The sequence below is a fragment of the Haemaphysalis longicornis genome, unplaced genomic scaffold (assembly GCF_048455015.1).
Source record: "Haemaphysalis longicornis isolate Haplotype H1 unplaced genomic scaffold, Haemaphysalis longicornis Haplotype H1 scaffold_2, whole genome shotgun sequence".
NCBI lineage: Eukaryota > Metazoa > Arthropoda > Arachnida > Ixodida > Ixodidae > Haemaphysalis > Haemaphysalis longicornis.
Genome location: NW_027526295.1, coordinates 196,022,034 through 196,044,396, shown reverse-complemented (window position 1 = coordinate 196,044,396; position 22,363 = coordinate 196,022,034). Strand labels below are relative to the sequence as shown.

Sequence of the window (22,363 nt, the reverse complement as noted above, 5' to 3'; positions counted from 1 at the left end):
TTCAGATTCCGTTAAACCGGTTATCTTAATTTACGCTATTACATCGATTAAACGCGGTATTTCTGCCAACCATGCATTTTTGTGCTAGTGCAGGGCATTACACGATTGGTGCGTTTGGGGAATATTTTTATTCATATTTCCGCCGTTTTTCTCCGGCATTTTTTTATTTTTATTTTCGCGTTTTTTATACGTTGAAGACGAATATTGTTATTTATTACTTCTCTCTCTTTCTCTTCAGTTATTCGATTTTTGTGATGTTTTCATTTTTTTCTGTTTTCGACTTTTTGGTTTATCAAAACATCGTTATTTCAATATCTGCCTTGTTACTATATAACCAATGAATGTGCTACGTGCAAACACAGGGGAAGAATAAGCCACGTGGGAAACATGCGGCTCCATCCATGATTTACAGAATACGTAGATGCATGCCTCAGAAAGAAGCGCCATTAGTTTCTTGTGAGCAAGCAGTTCACGGGTGAGTGCTTTGTGAGTTCTCTGCCCCTCCCTCCCCCTCATAAGTTTTCTCAGTCACCGCAACTATTTCCAGGCACGGCCAGACTTAACGCTCCCTCCCCCGTTTAAAAAGATAGTTTCTGAGTCCGGCCGTGTTCCAGGAAGCCGCACCTGTAGCAGGACGCCGCTAGTAAGCGAGATTGGTGACACGCACAGTCTCCAGACATGCGGACGTCTGATCGCAAGCATCGGCTGAGCCAGGCTGTCGAGCCAGGCTGTCAAGCCAGGCTGTCGCGACAGTCAGCACCATGGCCAATTTCTTCTAAAGAGGGCAATGAGGGCCATCTCAAGCAAAGAAATTTGTTACCGAAGCGAGTGCACTTAGAGCCTCTAAATCAGAAAATTATGGCAGCCCGTTATTGTATTCGCTTCAAACACCGGCCGAGGGCTGCCCAGTACACGCTGATTTTGATTGAAGTGTCGGCCACTGGTCTGCAACTGGTTTGCCTGGTATTCGGAATAACAAAAAAAGGCGTGCAAAGGAAGCACGCGAGGACGTACACGTGCGACAAAAAAAACTGTATACCGCATTTCACTCAAGTAAATTCAGCCTTAGCAAATATATATTATATATCAACAGATGCAAAATATATTGTGCACAAATACAAACATATAAACAGAAACACATTGACCCCCTTCCTTCCCTCATACAGGCGCGCATGCATAGGAGCAGTAGTGGTGGGACCATTTCTTCCTAGTTTGAAGTTGGGACCATTTGTTCCGGGACCATTAGTTCCGGACCATAAGTTCCGGGGCCATTAGTTCCGGGACCATTTGTTCCTGGACCATTTATTCCGCGACCGGAAGTGAACGCCCTTGATCTTCTTAGACAACACAGTTACCATGTCTTTTGCCGTCTGAATCGCATTTCTTAGTGGTTCTCTTAGGTTGTAAAGTGTCGCCTGATGTTTGACGATTCCCCCAACTCCGTCGCAGGCATTCTTTCCGTGCCCTGTTGCGGAGAATATCCATTGCGTTTCATGAAGCTGGTGAAACGCAATGAAACTCATGAAGCTGGTGCCTGTTTTTAAAGTGACTGGCAGCTCCGTCACTCACATAAGTCACCTTGGAGTACAGTGGCAGATTGTCGTCTACCCCAGCCTGATTTTTGCTAAAGCCAAGCAGGCATGCGCAGAGTCATGGCAGACGTCATCGCTTGCAACCACAAAACTATGACAAAAGAGACTGGTTAACAAGCTAAATATATACAAAAAGAATAATAAAATCAGAATACTTAAAAGGAATAATAAAAAGTGATTGAAATGAAGATTAAAATGCGACCGTAGTCAAATAGTGGGGAGGTAGCGCAAGGCACTCTCCCAATGTGACAGAACTGAAAACTTGTAACCGTTCGAACGCATGCAGCCCCTTTTCTTCCAGTCCCCACTTTCGCTCTTTTTGTCAACCAAGTCCCCGCCCCCGCATACGGTTGAAAAAGCCCTAAAAATACTAGAGTCAAACAAAAAAATGAAGATCCCACATGTGTCGTCCCGGACCCCACCGGGCTCAAGGGCGTTTGCCTTCCTTGTTTGGTCGCTAATTCGGTAATTGAACCAGTGTGTCCGGAGAAGGACCGAAGAGGGGCGTGCTACCTGGAGACGTTACCCGCGCCGGGGTCGTGTGTGGCCGATGTCCGTTTTTAATACTTGCCATGTGTGCTGCCGACCGGACGGGCTTCCGTTGAACCTTTGATTTCAGGCGAACGAAAGTTACATCCAGGCGAGTTAAAAAACAAGACTGCGTGCACCTTGTCAAATAGGTGATCTTATGAACCAAATACAGCGCATCACGGCAGCAGTGCGCACAAAAAAAGAGCGTTGATAATGTAAGACAAAGAGTGACCGCGGTTGGGGAAATCTAGAGGAAGCTATAAAAATAGACCCGAAAACCTTCAAATTGCGCGTTTTACCACCATACATTGCAGCGGTTTCGCCACCGCACGACTGTATCCGCGCTGTGCTTAGAATGACGCACGATATTTCTAGGGCTCACACAAGTACGTTTAGAGGAAAATATCTGTGGAATGCTTCATAAAACTCGAAGAAGCGTTTTTTTTAAATGCGCGTGAATCTGGAGTTCCTCCGTTTTTTCTTCGAAGAGTACACGTTTAGCGGTGCGCAGATTGTTTATTTTCATTCCAAAATTCACATAAAAATTTCAGTTTTGCTTCTGAATTCTCTGTAACACTATCAATAAGTAACAGTTTGCCTTTGGTACAAAAAATTATCAAACGTCTGCACATTCACTGGAAGTTGGTCTCACTGTTTCGTGTCTCAGGATCTTGTGAAGACCTGGCCGACCAGGCTTTTTTCTCGCGCTGTAGGCGCGTCAGGAACAAAATGATGCAACATGTTTTTAATGATCATTGAAGTACATTCACAGGTTAACATCTGGGGAGAATTTCAGCAAAATCGAAGAAGTGTTTTTTTTTTAATAAGTCTCTGAACTCGGAGTGTTTTAGTGTTTTCTTCACAATTGTGCGCCATTTACTTTTTAACCGTAGTGTGCACAGACACGATATTTACGGCCCTTATTTGTGCTTGCCAGGAGCAGCCCTAACTCAAATGTTAACGTTCTAGCTCCATTACTTACGATAATACTGGCCCGCAAAGTACACAACAAAGTGCGCTCTGAGCAAGATTTGGAAATTTATTACAAAAAATATATGTTCTTCTAGCCAACGATATTTTGGGCGCGAAATGTACACCAGGCGTAGATTAAGCGTAAAAATGACCATTCTCGTCTGATTAGTATATTTCTTGCTAGACGTCGCTAAATTTGGCCGCAGCGCATGGGCAGGTAGCGACCGGGGTCCACGCGGGTGGGTTCCAAATTTTTTTCCAGTCGATCAAAATTTTTTCTGCCGAAAATATTTGTGAATCCGCACATTACATACATGCGGGAATGAGGTAAAAAAATTTCAAGCGAATTGAAGAGGTCGACCAGCCATGCTTTGTTCGATCTTATCTGAAATGACCCCGGCGTGTTTTTACACATTCCCCAATAACCACACAGCCCGTTTATATATCCAATTCTCCTTTTGCTTGCAAATGGGGCCAATCCAGTTGGCCAAAAATCGATTTGAACACTTTGTTCTAACATGTCCATAGAACGGCCAGCGGGATTTTTAATTTTACGTGGAATTTAGTTTAATTTTCCCGCGTTAGCATAGCGCTCGACATCTTTTGGCACTTTCTGCAACCACGCGCCTACTGTATAAGCCCCTGTCATTTATCATACAACTGTGACCGATGAGCAGGACTGTGGATTAATTTTGACTGCATGGGAACCTTTAGCGCGCGCTGAAATCTTGATATACGTGTGTTTTCGATTTTCGCGTCTATTGGAAAAGCACCCATTGCGTCCGTGATCGAACCCGCGTTGTTGGCTCAGCAGCACGAAGCATTATCCACTGCACCACCTTGACGGGTCACCGTTAAAAAGTGTCAATGTTTTAAAGGCGAACTGACCTCCTGGTTGGCTTTGCGACAGAGGATGCCTAAGGTGAAGACCCCCAGAAGGGGCCCGCCCGCCATGCCGAATATGATGCTTGCCGCCTGCAGTATTCCGCCCAGGTGCTCCACAACTCCCGTTATCAGAACGCACAGGATACCGAAGAAAAAGGCTGCACCAGAGTAGCAATGGGAAGAGGACATCACTGGCAAAGCAGGGAAGAATAACTGACGTTCACAAAACAAAAAAATATCTATGGCAGAATGAACACGCTCCTCTGTTCCCATTTTTCTGCACTGGTTTTTCACTACATTGGTGGCAACACGGAAAATACTACCGGCGTATTTTTCATTGATAGTGCAGGAAATGGCTAGTGGTCCTCAGCCAGACATGCATGAGGACTATTTCTGAAAGGTAAAAAGTGTTGCATGAACGAGGAACAAGTAGGCCAGACCTTCAGCCTCCGCTTGACACCTGGTGAAAGTGAGTATACAGTCAAACCCGTTCAGAGCGAACTGCAATATGCACCGCGATTAGTTCGATATATCCAATAGTTCGATATAGCCGAACCCGCCTATAACGAGCTTATTGTTACGAGTTCGCAATCCGCGGGAAAGCCCCCCCCCCCCGCTCCCCTCACCAACTCCGCCATCCGCGTATGCAGAAACGAACATAGTACAGTAGCCATTACCATACCAAAATAATTCATTTATTGCAAGTAATAAAGCTACTTTCCGCCTTAACTGCCAACGTTGCAAAAAAAAAAAAAAAGCGGTGATTTTTGTTTTCACTTTCATTTTGGCGGGTTCAACTGGCATAGCATTTTCTAAACGAAACATTGTTTGCACCAGTTCGAGTCCGCGTCCTCAAAAATCTAAGAAGCATTGGCGGAGCACATCGACTGCCGAAAGAGCTTCATTATAGGCGTCGGTCGGATTTAACTCGCGACATCATCGGGAACGCTGGCGAGAGCTCTTCCCACAGTTCACCGGTGCTGCTGTCTTGGTCCGGGTTCGCTGACTGGGCGGGTTCCGTCGCGAGTCCCGCGCGTCGGAAACAGTTACTGAAAGTATTGGGCGTCACGTCACTCCATGCGAGGTGCAATGTCTCAGTCGCGGATCTTGCTCCGTGGTCGCGGCAAATCAGCATCTCAATCGCCGCTCCGATATCATGCATTTCGGAGGCCATTCTAGGCGCCCAGAGTTCGATATATGGGATGTGAACTTCGTTATAAGGAATATGTTTCCCATGCATTTCCGTAACTGAAATATTTTTGTTCGATATATAGCATGATTCCCTCTATCCGGGTTCGTTATAGCCGGGTTTGACTGTTTATAACGAAACATACTGGCAGAGTTTAATCAAAACTATGTTAAGAACAGGTGGCACTGCGGCGCATGTAGCTTTCCGCAAAAGAAGACGATTTGGGGCAAAATGTAGAAGCTTTAGTAATTGGATCAGCACTTCCATAACTGCACTTATTTGCAACATAACGAAGAAATTTCGTCCGATGTCTTGTATTCTGTGAGAAAGAACTTCAAAAAACTGCTACTAAATGAAATTTATAATAGAAAACGTGCATCGATTTGAGTAATACAGTAAAGTCCGCTTATATCGAACAGCGCGAGGATTGTAAAATAGTTCGATATAGCAAAATTTCGATATAGAAAGTGAAGCAAAAAAACTCATATGAGAGCAATCTTGCCGACGGAGTCACGAGCTAACGCTGAGCTCTTACCACCCTGCAGTTCACTATTGATACGACACTTTCTCGGAAAGTGAATGAATGAATGACTTTATTTCAGGGAGGAGGCTATAAAGCCCTGTGGTGAGGGAATGGAAAGTAGGATTGGGAAAGTGGTAGTACAACTAAGTAATGTTCAAGCTTCACTGTAGCGGTCAGTGTAGCTGTCTCTCGAGGTTCCGTTGGAGCAACACACACACACTGGCCTTCCCCTGAGGGGAGGGGGTGGCCGGGATAGTTCTTGATGGCACATTACGGTCGGTGGGGCAAGACGGATGCGCACCGGTGTTCATTTGTGACTGGTGAACTTGAACAGGTAGTCGGTCATCCATTAAACCATCTTATAGAGACCATTTTTTAGGGCAAAGTCTGTGATTTTTTCTAACATTTCTGGGTTGACCCTAACATACTCGACATGCTCTAACGCCGACGTCGGATGGCGCTTGCTAGCAACTGCGTACGGCCGTCTGAGAAGGCTGCACATGACCAAATAAGATGGAAAAGGTTGGGTTTCTCGGTGCTACCACAGTGGGGGCACCTTGGTAAGGAGGGACGCCTTGGGTTCGTCCACTTCGATATCACATCAGGGGTATAGGCCGAGTTGGCATAAACTTTGTTCGCGAAGACCTCTCCTGTTCTTGGAAGGGTCTTTAGTGGTGCGAGGAAACCAGGGGGTGAGGCCTCGGCTAGCCGCTGCCGACTGAGGGCTCTAGCTTGACGAAGTTTTTGTTGCCAGTGTTGTTGAGATGTGCTCGGTGGGTCAGATCGTGCTGGAGTGGTGTCGAGAACCGTGGGAGGATTTAGTAGACACTCCCGGGCAGCGTTGTGCGCCGTTCGGTTGCCGTCCGCTCCAGACGTGTGGGCAGGTGTCCAGACAATGCGTATCGTGATTCCTTCATGAGACAGGTCCCGTACTAAGTAGGGGATGTTCGTGGCCGTAGAGTTAGGCGTGAAGGTCCTATTCAGTTCCCGGAGGGCAACGTGCGAGTCAGTGATGATGCGGAACTTCTTTGTGTGGATGGTTGAACAATGGGTCTGTATGCTTTGAACTGCGCCCAGAATTCCAAAGCGTTCCACTTCATCCGAGAGGCCGTAGGTGTTCGTAATGTTGCGAGAACCACCTAGTTGCGGAACCTCGGGGCAAGTCCAAGCAACAGCGGCTGTTATGTCTTGGGTAGCGGCATCGGTGAATACATCAACTTCATCGTGGGCTTTGTCATTGACCAGAGTGCGGACGTACTGTTCCCTAGCTGCTCGTTGACGTCGGGGAATGGGTCGTCGGATAGGGCCGATTGCAGGTCTCTCCCAAGGTGGGATGGATTTAGGAAAGGTTTCAGGGTCAAAATTGCTGTTCAAGGTGTCCCATTAAGGAAGGAAAACATTAATTTACTGGTGTGGAAGAACTGCGTGAGTGTAGCCTGCTTCTTGGAGCACAACGCGTTGCTGGTGACTGCTTGCTCCACGGTATCTAAACAATCGACAAGCACAAGACCGCTGCCCTCAATGGCACTGCAGTATCGCCGTAGCAGGGCCACGGCAGCAGCGGCTTCGCTCGTGCTCGGAAACGGTACGGAGTCCCCGGCGTCTTCCACAAAGCGGAGACAAGCATGGGTACAAGCAAATAACGGCGAACTCAACGAACCGAACAAGTGCGGGCAGCGAGTGTCGCGGACTTGAAGTTCGGTGACACCGCAGCACGCAGCGCCCATTGTGGCGCTTTCGGCTCCAACGGCATGCATGCTTGGAGCTGGTCCACTCTGCCACGGCCGGTTTGGACGAGCCCGATCTCGCGCGAGAGTCGCAAGCGACACCCGCGCCACCGCTGTGCGCCGATTTATTGCGGGAAAGCCTGCCGCATGCCTAAGGAGAGCGAAAAATCCCGCGCGGGAGAGTTCGATATATCCATTGTGAGCAAAATCGTGTTGGATATAAAAAGTTTCAAATGCATGTAATTTTTACCAGAATTATACAAGGGTACGATATAGGCAATAATTCGATATATTCGTGTTTGACATAAGCGGGCTTTACTGTACCAGCAGTTTATTTATTTATGACTTCTGGGCTGGGTTGGTGCAGCTTCTCGCAGCACCCAAGAGTAGGCTAACAACTACATAAGGGAAGCATTCTGGGCACGTTGGTACTCCACAACTTGTCTTCAATCCGTCCAAAACCGTCGCAGAATTTGTTACCCAAGCCAGCACAATTGAGAAGGCTCTCGAAATGCGTGCTAAGCAGTATGACCGTAACTTTGTTGGCGCGGCCAATGCGAACTATTTCGACAGCATGCAGATTCCGGCAGACAGCCTACGCGAGACTATCCCCGCAATAGTGAGGGAGGAGCTGCGGAAACTTCTCCCAACGCCGAAACCCCCAATCACTTCTTTTACCGACGTCATTAGGGAACAAGTGCAGCAAGTGCTAGGAACTTCAACGACGCCAGAAGCCACCCGCGAGCCGCAAGCCGTGGCCAACGCGGCTGCTGTCCGTCGACCTCGCCCGCGTGCCCCCTATCGTCCCGAGGCTCCATACCGTCGTCCCCTGTCGCCGGCCGGACCACCTGCGGTGCAACCCACCATCTCAAGAAAGACCGACGTGTGGCGAGCGCCAGATAATCGTCCGCTGTTCTACCAGCGACAACCTTACACGCATTATCACGCAGCGTGCAGTAGAAGTCGGGGGCACGATGGCTAGACAGGATAATGGCAAACTTTCCAACGAGACGAAAGATCTAATTAGGAAACGGCAAACCATGACGATCTCCACCGCAGCTGACAGAATAGAACTAGCGGAGCTTTCGAAGTTAATCAATACGCGTAAGACAGCTGACATACGGAAGTATAATACGGAGAGGATCGAACACGCTGTAAAGAACGGAGGCAGCCTGGAAGCAGTGAAGGGGCGTCTTGACGTGGGAAAAATTCAGATGTATGCACTTAAAGACAAGCAAAGCAATGTCATCCCAAATAGGGATAAAATAGTCACAGTAGCCGAGGAGTTCTATAGGGATCTATCTGTACAATAGCCGGGACATCCAGGATAATGCCGAACGAGAAAGTAGTTCAGAGAAGATAGACATCCCACCAGTAACGACCGAAGTAGTAAGGAAGGCTTTGAAAGAAATGAAAGGGGGCAAAGCACCTAGTGAGGATCAGATAACAGCAGATCTCTTGAAGGATGGTGGAGAAATTGTACTTGAAAAACTGGCAAACCTGTATACGCAATGCCTAATGACCGCAAGTGTACCGGAATCTTGGAAGAACGCGAACATCATCCTAATTCATAAGAAAGGCGACATGAAGGACTTGAAAAATTACAGGCCGATCAGTTTACTGTCAGTCGTCTACAAAGCACTTACCTAGGTAATCGCTAACAGAATTTATGCAAGCTTAGATTTCAGTCAACCTAAAGAACAAGCAGGGTTCCGTAAAGGCTATTCAACAATGGACCCTATTCACACGATCAATCAGGTGATGGAGAAGTGCGCTGAATATACTGAACCCCTATATATAACCTTCATAGATTATGAGAAAGCATTTGACTCGGTCGAAACCACAGCAGTCATTCAGGCATTGCAGAACCAGGGGGTCGATGAGCATTATGTAAGAATACTAGAGGATACCTACAATGGGTCCACAGCTACCATCATCCTCCATAAGGAGAGCAGTAAAATACCTATAAGGAAGGGCGTCAGACAAGGAGACACAATACCTCCAATGTTATTCACAGCATGTTTACAAGAAGTATTCAGAACGTTGGATTGGGAACAGGTGGGAGTAAGGGTTAATTTAGAATACCTTAGTAACCTCAGATTTGCTGATGACATTGCCTTGCTAAGTAACTCGGGGAACGAATTGCAAAGCATGCTTACCGCACTGGACAAATAGAGTAGAACCGTGGGCCTGAAAATTAATATGCAGAAAACCAAAGTAGTGATCAATAACCTCGGGACAGCACAGCGGTTTGAGATACGTAGCGAGGCAGTGGACGTGGTAAGCGAATATATCTACTTAGGGCAAGTTGTGACCCCGGATCCCAACCATGAGGCAGAGAAAATTAGAAGGATAAGAATGGGGTGGAGTGTATACGGCAGTCATTCTCAGATAATGAATAGCAGCCTACCATTGTCTCTGAAGAAAGTGTATGACAGCTGCATCTTACCGGTACTCACCTACGGGGCAGAAACTTGGAGGCTCACTAAGAGGGTTCAACTTAAATTGAGAACGACTCAGCGGGCAATGGAGCGGAAGATGATAGGTGTAACATTAAGGGACAAGAAGAGAGCGGAGTGGGTCAGGGAACAAACGCGTGTTAAGGAGAGAGAGAGAGAGAAATAACTTTTATTTACATAGTGGATTAGGGCGCGGTGGGCGCAACCCTGAGGGTTGCGACGACTTCAGCCGCTCGAGTCACGAGCTCCTTCTGGAGCTGGGGGTGCGAGCGGCCCAACGCCTCCATCCACTGGTCAGGGGAATTAATGAAAGGGAATGGGTCCTCTGCACAAGCCCACATATGGTGCTGGACCGTGGCCCTTTCACCGCAGCGGGGGCAGAGGGCGGATGGGTACAGGGAGGGGTGGATGTGATGCAGGACGGCTCTGCAGGGCAGGGACTCCGTTTGCAGTTGACGCCAGAGGCGTTCTTCCTCTAGAGTGAGGGATGAGTTGGCGGGGGGAAGCTTGCGGCGGGAGAGGCGGTAATGCTGCGTGACCTCTCTGAAGGTCAGGAGACTATCCCTGGTTGATCTGGCTCCATGAAGGGTAGAGTCCACATCGTATGCCCGGGTGACAAGTGCTCGGGCTGCCGTGTGGGCCGTCTCTATCCCTCCAATGCCCGCGTGAGCCGGGAACCATTGGAGTGTTAAGGACACATTAGTAGAAATTAAGAAGAAGAAATAGACGTGGGCGGGGCATGTAATGCGATGGCAAGATAACCGTTGGTCATTAAGGGTAACAGAGTGGATCCCTGGAGAAGGCGAGCGGTGCAGGGGGTGGCAGAAAGTTAGATGGGCAGATTAGATCAAGAAGTTTGCGGGGATAAATTGGTCGCAGATAGCGAAGGACCGGGGTAATTGGAGATTAATGGGAGAGGCATTTGCCCTGCAGTGGGCGTAGATAGGCTGGTGATGATGATAATGCTGCTAGCACTGAGGAGAGGCCGACCACATCTACCGTCGCTGCCCCTACAAGAGGCTAGGTTTGCGGAGGTTCTCCGTCGACGCACCACGCCTTTCGCCCGGCCAGCGCCCTACTGAAATCGAAGATTACCTGTCCAACGCCAACCGAGGTCCAGCACGCTTCAACAGTTTGCCGTCACCCTACCCATACCGATGGCCAAGCCGTCGAAGCGACGCAGACTTCACGCGTGGGAGTTCCCCAAGCCCACGTAGGGGAAACTAAAAGGAGCAGCTTCTGGACGAAGTTACACGATGGCGGAAAAATGAAGACCCTCCAACGACGCAACGACTCGCCGAGGACCATGATTCATGACATGCCCTCAGCCCGACGACCCGATCCAACCCGGACGTGACTCCCGAACACGACGACAACGACACGACGCGACGTGTACCCGAAATAACAGAGCCTGCCGCTGAGAAGACGACGACAATGACGACGCATAGAGCCCGACCACCAACACGCACAAGCCGAGATACGACGCCCCGACGCACCCGAACTTCGAGGAAAGCGGCGTCCGACGTCTAGTTGTCCATCGACGGCTTTGACGTAGTCACCCTCATCTACACGGGAGCCGACTACTCAGTAATGAGCGGCTCATTCGCATCGAAGCTGAAAAAGTTACGACAAGATGGGACGGTCCGCACATACGCACAGCAGGAGGCCATCTCGTAACTTTAAGTGGAACGTGCACATCGCGCGTCACCATAGACGGCACCACGTACCCTGCTGCGTTGGTCATTTTGCCTAACTTCTCCCGCTATGTAATTTTTGGAATGGACTTTTGACGGACAACAGTGCAATAATTGATCTGCAGACAAGGTCGATAACTTTTTCCTCCGATCAGTCCACGACGCCGGTAGCGAACCGCAAACACCGTGCTGCTGTAAGGATCGCCGACGATCACGTCACCCTGCCACCCCGCGCAAGCTTGATGATCACCGTCCACTGTGAGGATGGTGCTCCTCACATCGAAGCTATCGTAGCGAGTGACCAAAGTTTGCTTCTCGACCGTGGTGTCTCCGTCGCGAGAGGCATTGCGTGCTTTAAGCAATGCAAACCCCACGTTTTGGTAACTAATTTCAGCGAGGAGTACCAGGATATAAACAAGGGCACTGCAATTGCGTTCCTCGAAGAAACGCAAGAAACAAGTCAAGTGATCGCGGTCGGCAACTCTGAACACGCACGCGCATCTGCTTTCAAGCTGCCGCATCCTTTCGACGTGAACCCAGCGCTGGAGCAAGAAAACGGGGACAAATAATTGAGTTTGCTGCTCGCTACAGCGAGTGTTTTTCGTCGAACTCAAAATTACGTCAGACACACCTAGCGAAGCACCAAATTATAACCGAAGATGGAGCCCGACCTACCCGACAGTCACCGTACCGCGTGTCTTCACACGAGCGGGAAGCCATACGGACAAAAGTCGAAGACATGCTCAGCGATGACATTATACAGCCATCGAAAAGCCCCTGGGCTGCTCCGGTCGTACTCGTGAAGAAAAAAGACGGCACGGGTTGTGCGTTGACTACTGGCGATTAAACAAGATCACCAAAAAGGACGTTTACCCCCTGCAACAAATCGACGACGCCCTCGACCACCTCTGCCCGGCGAAGTACTTCTCATCGATGCATCTGAAGACAGGCTACTGGGAAATTGAAGTGGACGAGAGAGATGGAGAGAAGACGGCATTCATAACCTCGGACGGCCTATACGAGTTCAAGGTGATGCCGTTTGGGCTATGCACGGCGTCAGCAACGTTTCAGAGTCATGGACACTGTGCTAGCTGGCCTGAAGTGGCACACCTGCCTCGTGTACCTCGACGACGTTTCGGCATTCGCCCGGACCTTCGACAAACACCTTTCAAGGCTGAAGTCTGTTCTCGTAACCTGAAAACTGCTGCTTCGCGTACGAGGAGCTCAAGTTTTTGGGCCATGTCGGCAACGCCACGGGAGTCCTGCCTGACCCGGCGAAAACCTCAGCCATAGCGAACTTCCCAAGACCAAAGGACAAGAAGGGCGTGCGAAGATTTCTCGCACTGAGCTCATACTACCGGCGTTTCGTCGCAATATTCGCAAGCAATGCAGAGCCATTAACGCGCTTGACGAAAGATAGCACCCCTTTCAGCTGGGAAAGTGCCCAACAGGAAGCATTCTGTGAGCTACAACAACGCCTTGCAAAGCCCACACGTGCTCGCTCATTTCGACGAAAACGCTGAAACGGAAATGCACACGGAAGTCAGTGATATAGTTTTGGGTGCCGTCCTCGTCCAAGAGCAAAGCGGTTGCGAAAAGGTAATCGCCTATGCCAGCCGTGGACTGTCGAAGGAGGAGAAAAACTACTGTGCCTCCAAGAAAGAGTGCCAGGCTATCATATGGGCCATTTCAAAATTTCGCCCATACGTGCATGGTAGACCGTTCAAGGTTGTGACACACCCCCATGCCGATTTGAAGGACCCCTGTGGCCGTCTTGGGTGATGGAGCTTGCGCCTACAGGAATTTGACGTTGCAATCTTCTATAAATCCGGCAGGAAACACTCCGACGCCGACTGTCTGTCCCGCGCCCCGTCGACCCACCACCTCAAGACTCCGATGAAGACAGCGCGTTCTTCGGAGTCGTGACGGAGAGCGACCTAGCAGCCCAGCAGCGTGCTGACCCTGAGTTGCGCGTCATGATAGACCACCTCGAAGGAGGCAACGTCGGGTGCCCAGGGCCTTCAAGCGCAAGTTACCAGCATTCAGACTCAGAACCTCCCTCCTCGTGAAGAAAAATTTCAACCCTGGAACAAGAACGAATTATCTTTTAGTCACCCCTGCAGACCTTCGTGACGAAATTTTAGAAGCGTCGCACGACGACCCCTCGTCCGGACATCACTGCACGCACTATTAGAACACACACACACTGCACACACTGCACGCACTATTAGAAAAATCAAGGCAAAGTACTACTGGCCCCGCCTTACAACCGATGTGTCCCACTACGTCCAAAGCTGCCGTGACTGCCAGCGAGGAAAAACGCCGCTGACGAGACCCGCCGGACTTTTGCAGCCGATCGCCGTCCCATTGAGGCCCTTCCAACAGATTGGAATGGACCTTTTGAGCCTGTTGCCTACGTCACGATTCGAGAACAAGTGGATTGTCGTAGCGACAGACTACATGACGCACTACGCAGAGACCGCCGCACTTCCGAGGGGGACTGCACAAGAAGTCGCAAAGTTCTTCTTAAATCAATTGGTTTTGCGACATGGAGCCCCTGAAGTCCTAATCACGGACCGCGGAACGGCCTTTACTGCGGAGCTCATGCAAGGAATATTACGCTACAGCAACACCGATCACCGAAGAACGACGGCGTATCACCCCCAAACGATCGGACTAACGGAGCGTCTGAACAAGACGATAGCGAATATGCTGTCTATCTACGTCGACGTTGAACATAAGACTTGAGACGACGTCCTTCCGTATGTCACGTTTGCGTACAACACGGCTATCCAGGAAACTACGCAGATGACACTGTTCGAGCTTGTGCACGGAAGACAGCCGACTAGGATGCTTGACGCCATGCTTTCGCACGTTGAAGACGACGACCTCAACGCAGACGTCCAAGGACACCTTCAGCGTACGGAGGAGGCCCGCCATTTCGCTCGAGTTCGCCAAACGGACCAGCAGCTGGTGGCAGCCGGACGCTACAACCTCCGACGCCGAGACGCCGAGTACCGCCCAGGGGATGGGTTTGGACTCCCATCCGACGACGTGGACTCAGTGAGAAGCTTCTGAGACGGTATTTCGGACCCTATCGGATTCTACAACGTGTGTGCCAACTTACCTAGGAGGTCATCCCCGATGGTGATTCCGGAACATCACGACGACGCGCGCGTCCCGAAGTGGTCCATGTGGTTCGCCTGAAACCTTACTACGCACGATGACGAACTTTTTTGTTGTTGTTTGCCCGGACTGTCTCTAATTTTAGCATCGGGTCGATGCCCTCTTAGAGGGGGGGTAATGCCACGAACCATGCTTTGGGTTTGTTTGTTTATGTTTGGTTTTGCCAACCGGCTGTGCCGGGCTATGTTATCTGTGTTATCCGTCGTCCTAATCAAGCGCATGTTCTATTCTTTTTGCCGCACGTGTTATCTACTTTGATAGAGAGAGTGGCGCGAACTAACGTCACCAGCCTAGAATAATCTATGATCTACAGTGTCCTCGATGCAATTCGGCTGTTCGAGAAGCCCTCGCGCCGAAAGATATATGACTGCAGAGCAGACACCGTGGCACTCAACTGGCCGATGCTCGCCTGGGCACGTCGCTTTGTTACTGCTGCTTCGCCGCCTGTGTATTCTTTAAGTTGTTAGGGGAACACAAGTTCGCTCAAATAAACGTGTTTTCCTTGAAGACAACTGCGTCGTCTTTGGCTTTGTGACAATATCATAAAACACCATTCTTTTGCGGTTTGGTGGCGCTGTGCTCGAATATACGGCCACTAAAACGTTTCAATCCAAGCCAATGACGAAACTAAGGGGAGCGCACGGTATAATGGTGGCCCATGACGACATAGACGGCCTTGATATGAGTCGCTTAGGCACTAGCGCCACATTCCTCTCTAGCGTATATTGTAAGAAACTCTATGGCTGAAATAGGTATTATAGTAACATTCAAGAAAGAAAGCGCGCGCCGCCGCTCTAGCCCGGCCTTGCCTTAAAATGTCCCCTATTCGCGGAGCACAGTGGAGATGGCGCGCAATTGGGCACAATTACCCAGCATTCCGCGCGCTCCGGAGCCTGCTCACCCCGCTGGGCGCGACGGCGCGGCACATTGCGGGTGAATTTGTCGTCTGCTCCGGCGGCGGTTCGTTATGGGCATGTTTTTTGACGCAGCTTCGCGTCCGTTGCGGGCGTACTACGCACGGCTTGATGAGCTTGTTCGACAGCGCCTCCTGGGCAACCGGTACCTGATGGCATGAAGTTGTTGTGCGACAAAGATACTTCAAGGATTGAATTGCAGGGCTGGAAAGCAAACTGTAGAGACCACATGCAGACATCTGGCCGCTAGAGAAACACTACCTTTTGCGCACTGCGTACCACAGATGGGGACTACGTTGCGTAAATTGGTGAATACGAATTCTGTTGTGTTTGTGCATGTATTACAAAAGCCGACAGAAGCCAACTAGTTCTGACAAGTAGCGATTCTAAGAGTGCTCCCAACCTTCTCGGCTTTTGTAAACTAAACTTGCTCTCTCAAAATTGGAATGCTAACCAGTCAGCCGACAAGCCGAATTATTTAAGTATCTCTGCTCGTGTCGCGGGGGAGAGGGGGGAAGGGGAGGGTGTAGCCCGGAGCTTGTTTTCTTCTCTTTTGGTATTGCATACCACAGTACGCATTACATTATGCGTACTGCATACCCTACTACTGCATAGTGCACTGCGCTCCTGAGAACTAGATCCAAATAGTCGGAAGCTGCTTGCTCCTTGTAATATTGCAGTAGAACGGAGGAGTGCAGCTTGATGAATTAGGATATGGGCTGGGTTATTTTGAAGGTAACACTATGTTTCACATCACCTTAACTATTTGAATTGTATGTACGGCTGCTCCTTTTATCAATTCAGACTAGTTGTGAGTAGTTGCCAAAAGTACCACGGCAAGGGACGAAAAATGTTTCCGTATTACGGCTCCGTATACCAATATGTTCCACGCTTTTTCAACCTGTCACTTTCTCCTTCCCCTACCCATTTAACATCTGAACCTTTGCGACCCTTCAACTGGTTGTCCAGCTGTTAATTACGACACACAAATACGACATGGAGCGGGCAGGCTTCCGTCGATGCCACCATTACTAAGACAGCGACAGGTGTAGATTTCAGGCCATGTTACAGATGTAATTTAAATGAAATTAAATTTAAAATATTTCTGAAGAATACGCAAGCACTTATGACGAAATATACGTCATTATCCGGCTTGGCTCTTTATTCTGCAACGTTATTTTCACGAACCTGGTCATCAGAACACGCTGCTCAGCATTGCACGTGGCGTTATCCGCGGGTGGCATCGATAAGAAAACACGACCGTACACCAACAGTGAAGAACTGTCGCTAAGTCACGACACGGATTAAAACAAAAAGCGTTTGAGATTCTCTGGTCGCCCAATCACGCTGACAGCGCGTTTCCGTATTCATTGCAAGGCGGCAGCCGTAATGTTTTTGTGTGGAAATGTATGCATAATTTCTGCACGCCTACGGAGACTGCGGACGACCCTCGTAAGGGTTCTTTGTGGGCATAATACTATGTTCAGACTACCGACGTAACAGCCGTATCGTGCGCTATGGACATAAAAAACGGCATTTCACGCATTTAGGTTGGCTGAGACGTCAAATGACGTCATTATTTAAAGATATTACTACAGTTGCGACAACAGTCTGAACCCGGCATAAGAAGTATAAATCGTTAAGCACGCGGCCGGAGAGCAGGCGAAAAGAAAGGGCGACTGTAGCGCTGTGTCGCTTTACGGTAAGCCGAGTCAGGCTAAAGTGCACGTTGTTGTGTGCGATATTAGTCCGGCTCATTTCATTCTTGGTCTTTCCGGAATCGTCGTCGCACGATTGCATATTAGATTTACTGGGTTAAATCGATAATTTTCAGTCCATCTTGGCTATTCCTGACTAAACGCGCTTTAATATAGAATAAGCGGTGGTCGCATTTGTGGCAGTGGGCGGTTACCCCACCGCTCATTACGGCCGCGCAACAGCATTAAGATTACGCGCGCGTTTCGTGATAGTGCGCACAGTTTGTCAGGATAGACGATAGATGTCGCGGCGAAAGGAAACAAGCCGCTGGGGAGAGCGAGCAAGGGAAGAGCAACACACAAAGGCGCAACGACAAGAGGGGTGCGAAAGAGGAGAAGATCAAAGTGAAAGCTGCGCGCCCGGTTGGTTGTGCGGGGGCATTATTGTTCTTATTGTGCATCGATGCCAGCGCCGCCGTACAGGGTGGAGACACCCTTTGAACGGTCCCGTGCCACCGCTATTGCGTGAAAGTGCTCAACGCGCTGTTTTGTTTTTTCGTTTCCCACGAAAACCCAGCAACTCGAAACAAATAAGATGATTCGAACTTTGCCAGGAAACCGTCTTGTGGCGACAATTGTGGCGCGATTTTAATACGGTGACTTGATGCGGCGGCCAGCGAGTGACCCAAAATAGCGGCGCCAACGTATATGTGTCTTCACCCTGTATGGCGGACGCGCGTGAAGCGAGGCACCCTAATTGTCCAACGCAAATTATTTTAAAGGCGATAGTCTTTCTTGGGCTACTTAAACCCAGAAATTTTGGTCTGTCTGTCTGTCTGTCTGTCTGTCTGTCCGTCTGTCTTTCTGCGACTCGATTCAGCCACCCGGCCAAAGCAAAATTGATATTGCGCAATAGTCTTATATACTCACAGCCACATGTAAACGTCTAAGCCCGGTTTATATTTTCATACTTGTCAACTTCGTTGAACAAGAACAAGACATTACGCAAATATAAGACAGGAAATTAGTACACAATGGATATTTACTGTGTTCTTTTGTTAAAAAATTCATGGATGCTTGGTTTTTCGATAGCAAATGATCTTCTACATCTACTGCAGAAAAACGCCGCCTCCTGGCATTTACACTGTTCCTTTATTAAAAATTCATGGATGCGTGGTTTTTCAATAGCAAATGATCTTCTACATCTACTGCAGAAAAACGCCGCCTCCTGGCGGCATAGGAAAAATCACGCGGCAACAGCAACGAAAGGTTCCACTAGCTAAGTTCCACGTTCTGCTTGGAACGCACGTGGAGCACGGCCACGCGGCTCTATAAACCTCCTAGTCGGCCACCTCCATTCACGCGCGTCTCCGCCCTACTGCAGCGCTGGCATCGAGGAACCCGGCCTGTAGCAGTGGAACGCGGTAAATTCCAATCACCTTGCGCAAACCTTTAGTGTTTTTACCTTGGAATGAGCGCGACGGTACAGGAACAACATGACAGGTGAGTGGGAAAGCAAAGGGGGGCATTTCCTTGGCAAATGTCTACAAAGACTATCGTCTTTTGACAACATTTGAAACGAAAGGAGCAGATACGCGGCCAATTTTTTTTCTGGGTCACAGTCGACCCTCCTCTTTATCTTACTCCGTGCTTACAACTACATTTTATTGCGCCACTGTGTCAAACTTATATAGATAACAAGGATCGACTGAGCATGCGCATACACGAAAATGATTACACGCCCAGGGATGCGGCAGCCCAAAAGGCCTTCTCGGTGAGCGCAAGCGAGGGCGAGCGGCCACACTTATCGGCCAATCTTGCAATCACTTCAGCTTCCGTAATTTCACGCATAAGCTGCGTCCTGCCACGGGCATAGTTTCTTAGTAAGTATACTACAGAGGAAACTGCGCCTTGTAAGCCATGTCGTCGTAGGGTTCATGAAAAGACCCCCCTTTTTGGCTTGGGCTTGGCATGACAATTGGATTGACAAATGCATTAACACGTTTACGAGCTACAAGGAAGCCGAAATCCTGCCTGTTCTGTGGTAGCCGTGTTCGGTGAAACAGCAGGCAGTGCGTGATCGCACTTGACGTTGCTCATGCCGCAATCGAAAGAGTATGACTGAGCGGGTAATATGCCGCCGCGAAATTTGCAGCCGACGAAAAGAAGAAACAGAACGTACTTCGACGAAGACAAGATACGACAGATACTAGCGCTTGTATGCGTCCTATCTTGTCATCATGCAGGACTGTTTAACGCCACGTTTTCTTTTTTCTTGTTAAAACTATAGTTGGCGGTCGGTGCACCGGTTCACCACGAAGGCAACGTTTTCATAAGCACGCTCAAAAAACTTTCCAAACTCTTCAAACAACTTTTTATTTGAAATAATGGTAAAATTAATAAAATCAGAGTCTCTACTGAGTTCCCCCCCAAATATTAACATTGTTCGTAACTACAACCTTGGCCTGCGGAATAGCAGGCACAACCGTTCTCGCAAAAATATGCTTTAATTCCGTTTTCCTTAGTTTTCAAACAGCGTGTTTTTATTTTCCACTTACATAATTGCACACTTTTCTTCGCGTTTTTGTGGCACTTTGTTTAACTTTGCGTTCACTAAAACGTTTCAATCCAAGCCAATGATGAAACTAAGGCGAGCGCGACGTATAATGGCGGTCCATGACGACACAGACGGCCTTGATGTGAGCCGCATAGACGCTAGCGCCAGATTCCTCTCTAGTGTATATTGTAAGAAACTCTATGGCCACGGGTACAATCGTCCACTCGTTAAAGATGGGTTTGCACCCGAATTCTAGACAATGTGCAGACAAAAAGCCGCCAGTGCCAGGTTTAACGTCATTATGCTCACGCAACCGGTCGTTCAGGCAACACCCCATCTGCTCAATGTATTGACTTTTACAGGAAAGCAGGAGGCTGTACGCGACACGGTCCGCACACTCAACAAACCTCTTCCGTTGCCACTTGTTGCCCTTCTCTGGATTGGGGCGATTGGGATTTGATAGTTACACAGCTTTCCAAGCTGTTTCGGAGCCGAAACAACCACCTTAAAATTCGCCTTTTGACCAATCTTCTTAAGGTTATGGGCTATCCTGTGCATGTACGAAACTACGCCAACTTCTGGGCTGTGGGTGTCTGTACTCACTTCATCCGTGTCCCCTTTTTACGCAATTTTTTGTAGCTTAGAAGTGAGCTAGGCTGATGGTCGGGCTCAATACTTTAGCACCAAAGCTTTGCTTCGAGTCTGTAGTGTGGTACTTGTGGACTCCCAATAGTAACTCTAAAACCAAACTTCCGAGACGAGATTACAATGTTCTGGAGCACAAAAATTCTGACACGTGACTTTGATTCTGACTGTGATGTTTATTGAAAATAAAAATTCTCAATCTCGCACAGCAACATTCGCCGCCGGATGCCGTGAACATTGTAAAATTAACTTTAACTTCCTCGGCAATTGACTCACCAGCTAATACACATACACAAGCTCAAGAGAACTCAAATTCCAACAGTAATTTCAGGCTGTATCAGCGTGTCTGATTTCATAGAAAGTTTTAATGGAAATGGCTGCTGGATCATAAACATCCCGGTGTTTGACTTAACTGTCAAAGTCATAACATTACTGATATTACAGGAACAGATTTAAAGCGCGCAATGTCTAAAGGTACGCTTACCGGAAACCTTGAGAATGAGCGTCGCATGCTTGTCGTACGTGTTCTGGGAAATGCAAAATGGCCGCACAAAGTCCTCCAACAGCACGGCCGCGAAAGAGTTGAGGGCTGAAGAGACTGTGCTCAGAGCGCCGCTGAAGATACCGGCTACAAACAGCCCAGGAAGACCTTTTACACCACCCAGGTAGAGCATTACAAAGTAAGGAAGCACCTGGAAGACGCAGGAAAGGCAGAAACGCAATTCCTAATTTTATTTTTAGCAGCTCACATACAAATTGAAAAAAGTACTGCTACGGTAAACATTGATTTAGCGGACATCATCATAACAAAAACTTTGGCATAAGCAACTACATTGTCCTTGTATCAGAAAACAAACTCCCTGTCATTTAAATGTAAGCTTGTCAGAGTCGTAACTACGCAATGTCGTCAATGTCGTAACTACGAAGCTGTGACGATAAACGAGCGCGCTGCGCCAGGGAGAAGTCCGCAACCGGACCTGATTAGAGTGATTCGCGCGACATCCGCCAGGTGGCGAGCATAAACATGGGGTTACCAATTATCCCACCTGCCAGAAGTGTGCCTAGAGCTTTTACGAGCGCCCAAACAACTACTAACCAACGCCTTAACGCCGGTATGGAATGAAAAACGTAAATAACATGATGCAAATATCATTTTACCTAAGTGCGCATCGTAGTGGAAGTATGGCATCACACAACGCCCTGAATCAAAAGACCCGGTTTGAAGTACGCATTTTATTCAACTTCAAAACAATCAAGAAATGGTTTTGAACAAACACATCGTCACGATATGCGCTTTGAGGCCGAAGCGCGAAATTAGCACGCTATCGACTGCTTCCTGCTTATCGTAAGATTAGCACTCGCTGCTTGCAATTGCCTGTGGCGAACAAGTCACTTCCCTCCGACGCAAGCCCAGAAACTTTCCTGAAAAATCGCGCACTATACATACACGGTGCGGGGTTGAATTGTCGCTATTGATGAATCTAACGTAGTAAGCACAGTCATCCCACAGAATCAGGCCGTCGCATTCCATCGCGAAGCGAACGCGTCCACAACACACACGCACGCGCACACGCACGCGCACGCACGCGCACGCACACACGCGCACACACGCACGCACGCACGCACACACACACACACACGCACACGCACACACACACACGCACGCACACACACGCACGCACACACACACACACACACGCACACACACGCACACACACACACGCACACACACGCGCGCGCGCGCACACGCACACGCACACGCGCACACGCGCACGCGCACACACACACACAC

At 48.9% G+C, this 22,363-nt stretch overlaps 1 protein-coding gene across 1 annotated transcript in view; it reads right to left on the bottom strand.

Moving 5' to 3' along the window:
• The window catches only part of LOC144168465 (putative sodium-dependent multivitamin transporter), a 97,323-nt gene that overhangs the window by 5,760 nt on the left and 69,200 nt on the right, over window positions 1–22,363 (bottom strand). The window contains exons 7-8 of the mRNA XM_077697445.1: window positions 21,056–21,263; window positions 3,984–4,138 (exon numbers count right to left, since the gene is read on the bottom strand). Of these exons, the coding sequence (XP_077553571.1) occupies window positions 3,984–4,138; window positions 21,056–21,263 (363 nt within the window). The remainder of the gene's footprint in view (window positions 1–3,983; window positions 4,139–21,055; window positions 21,264–22,363) is intronic.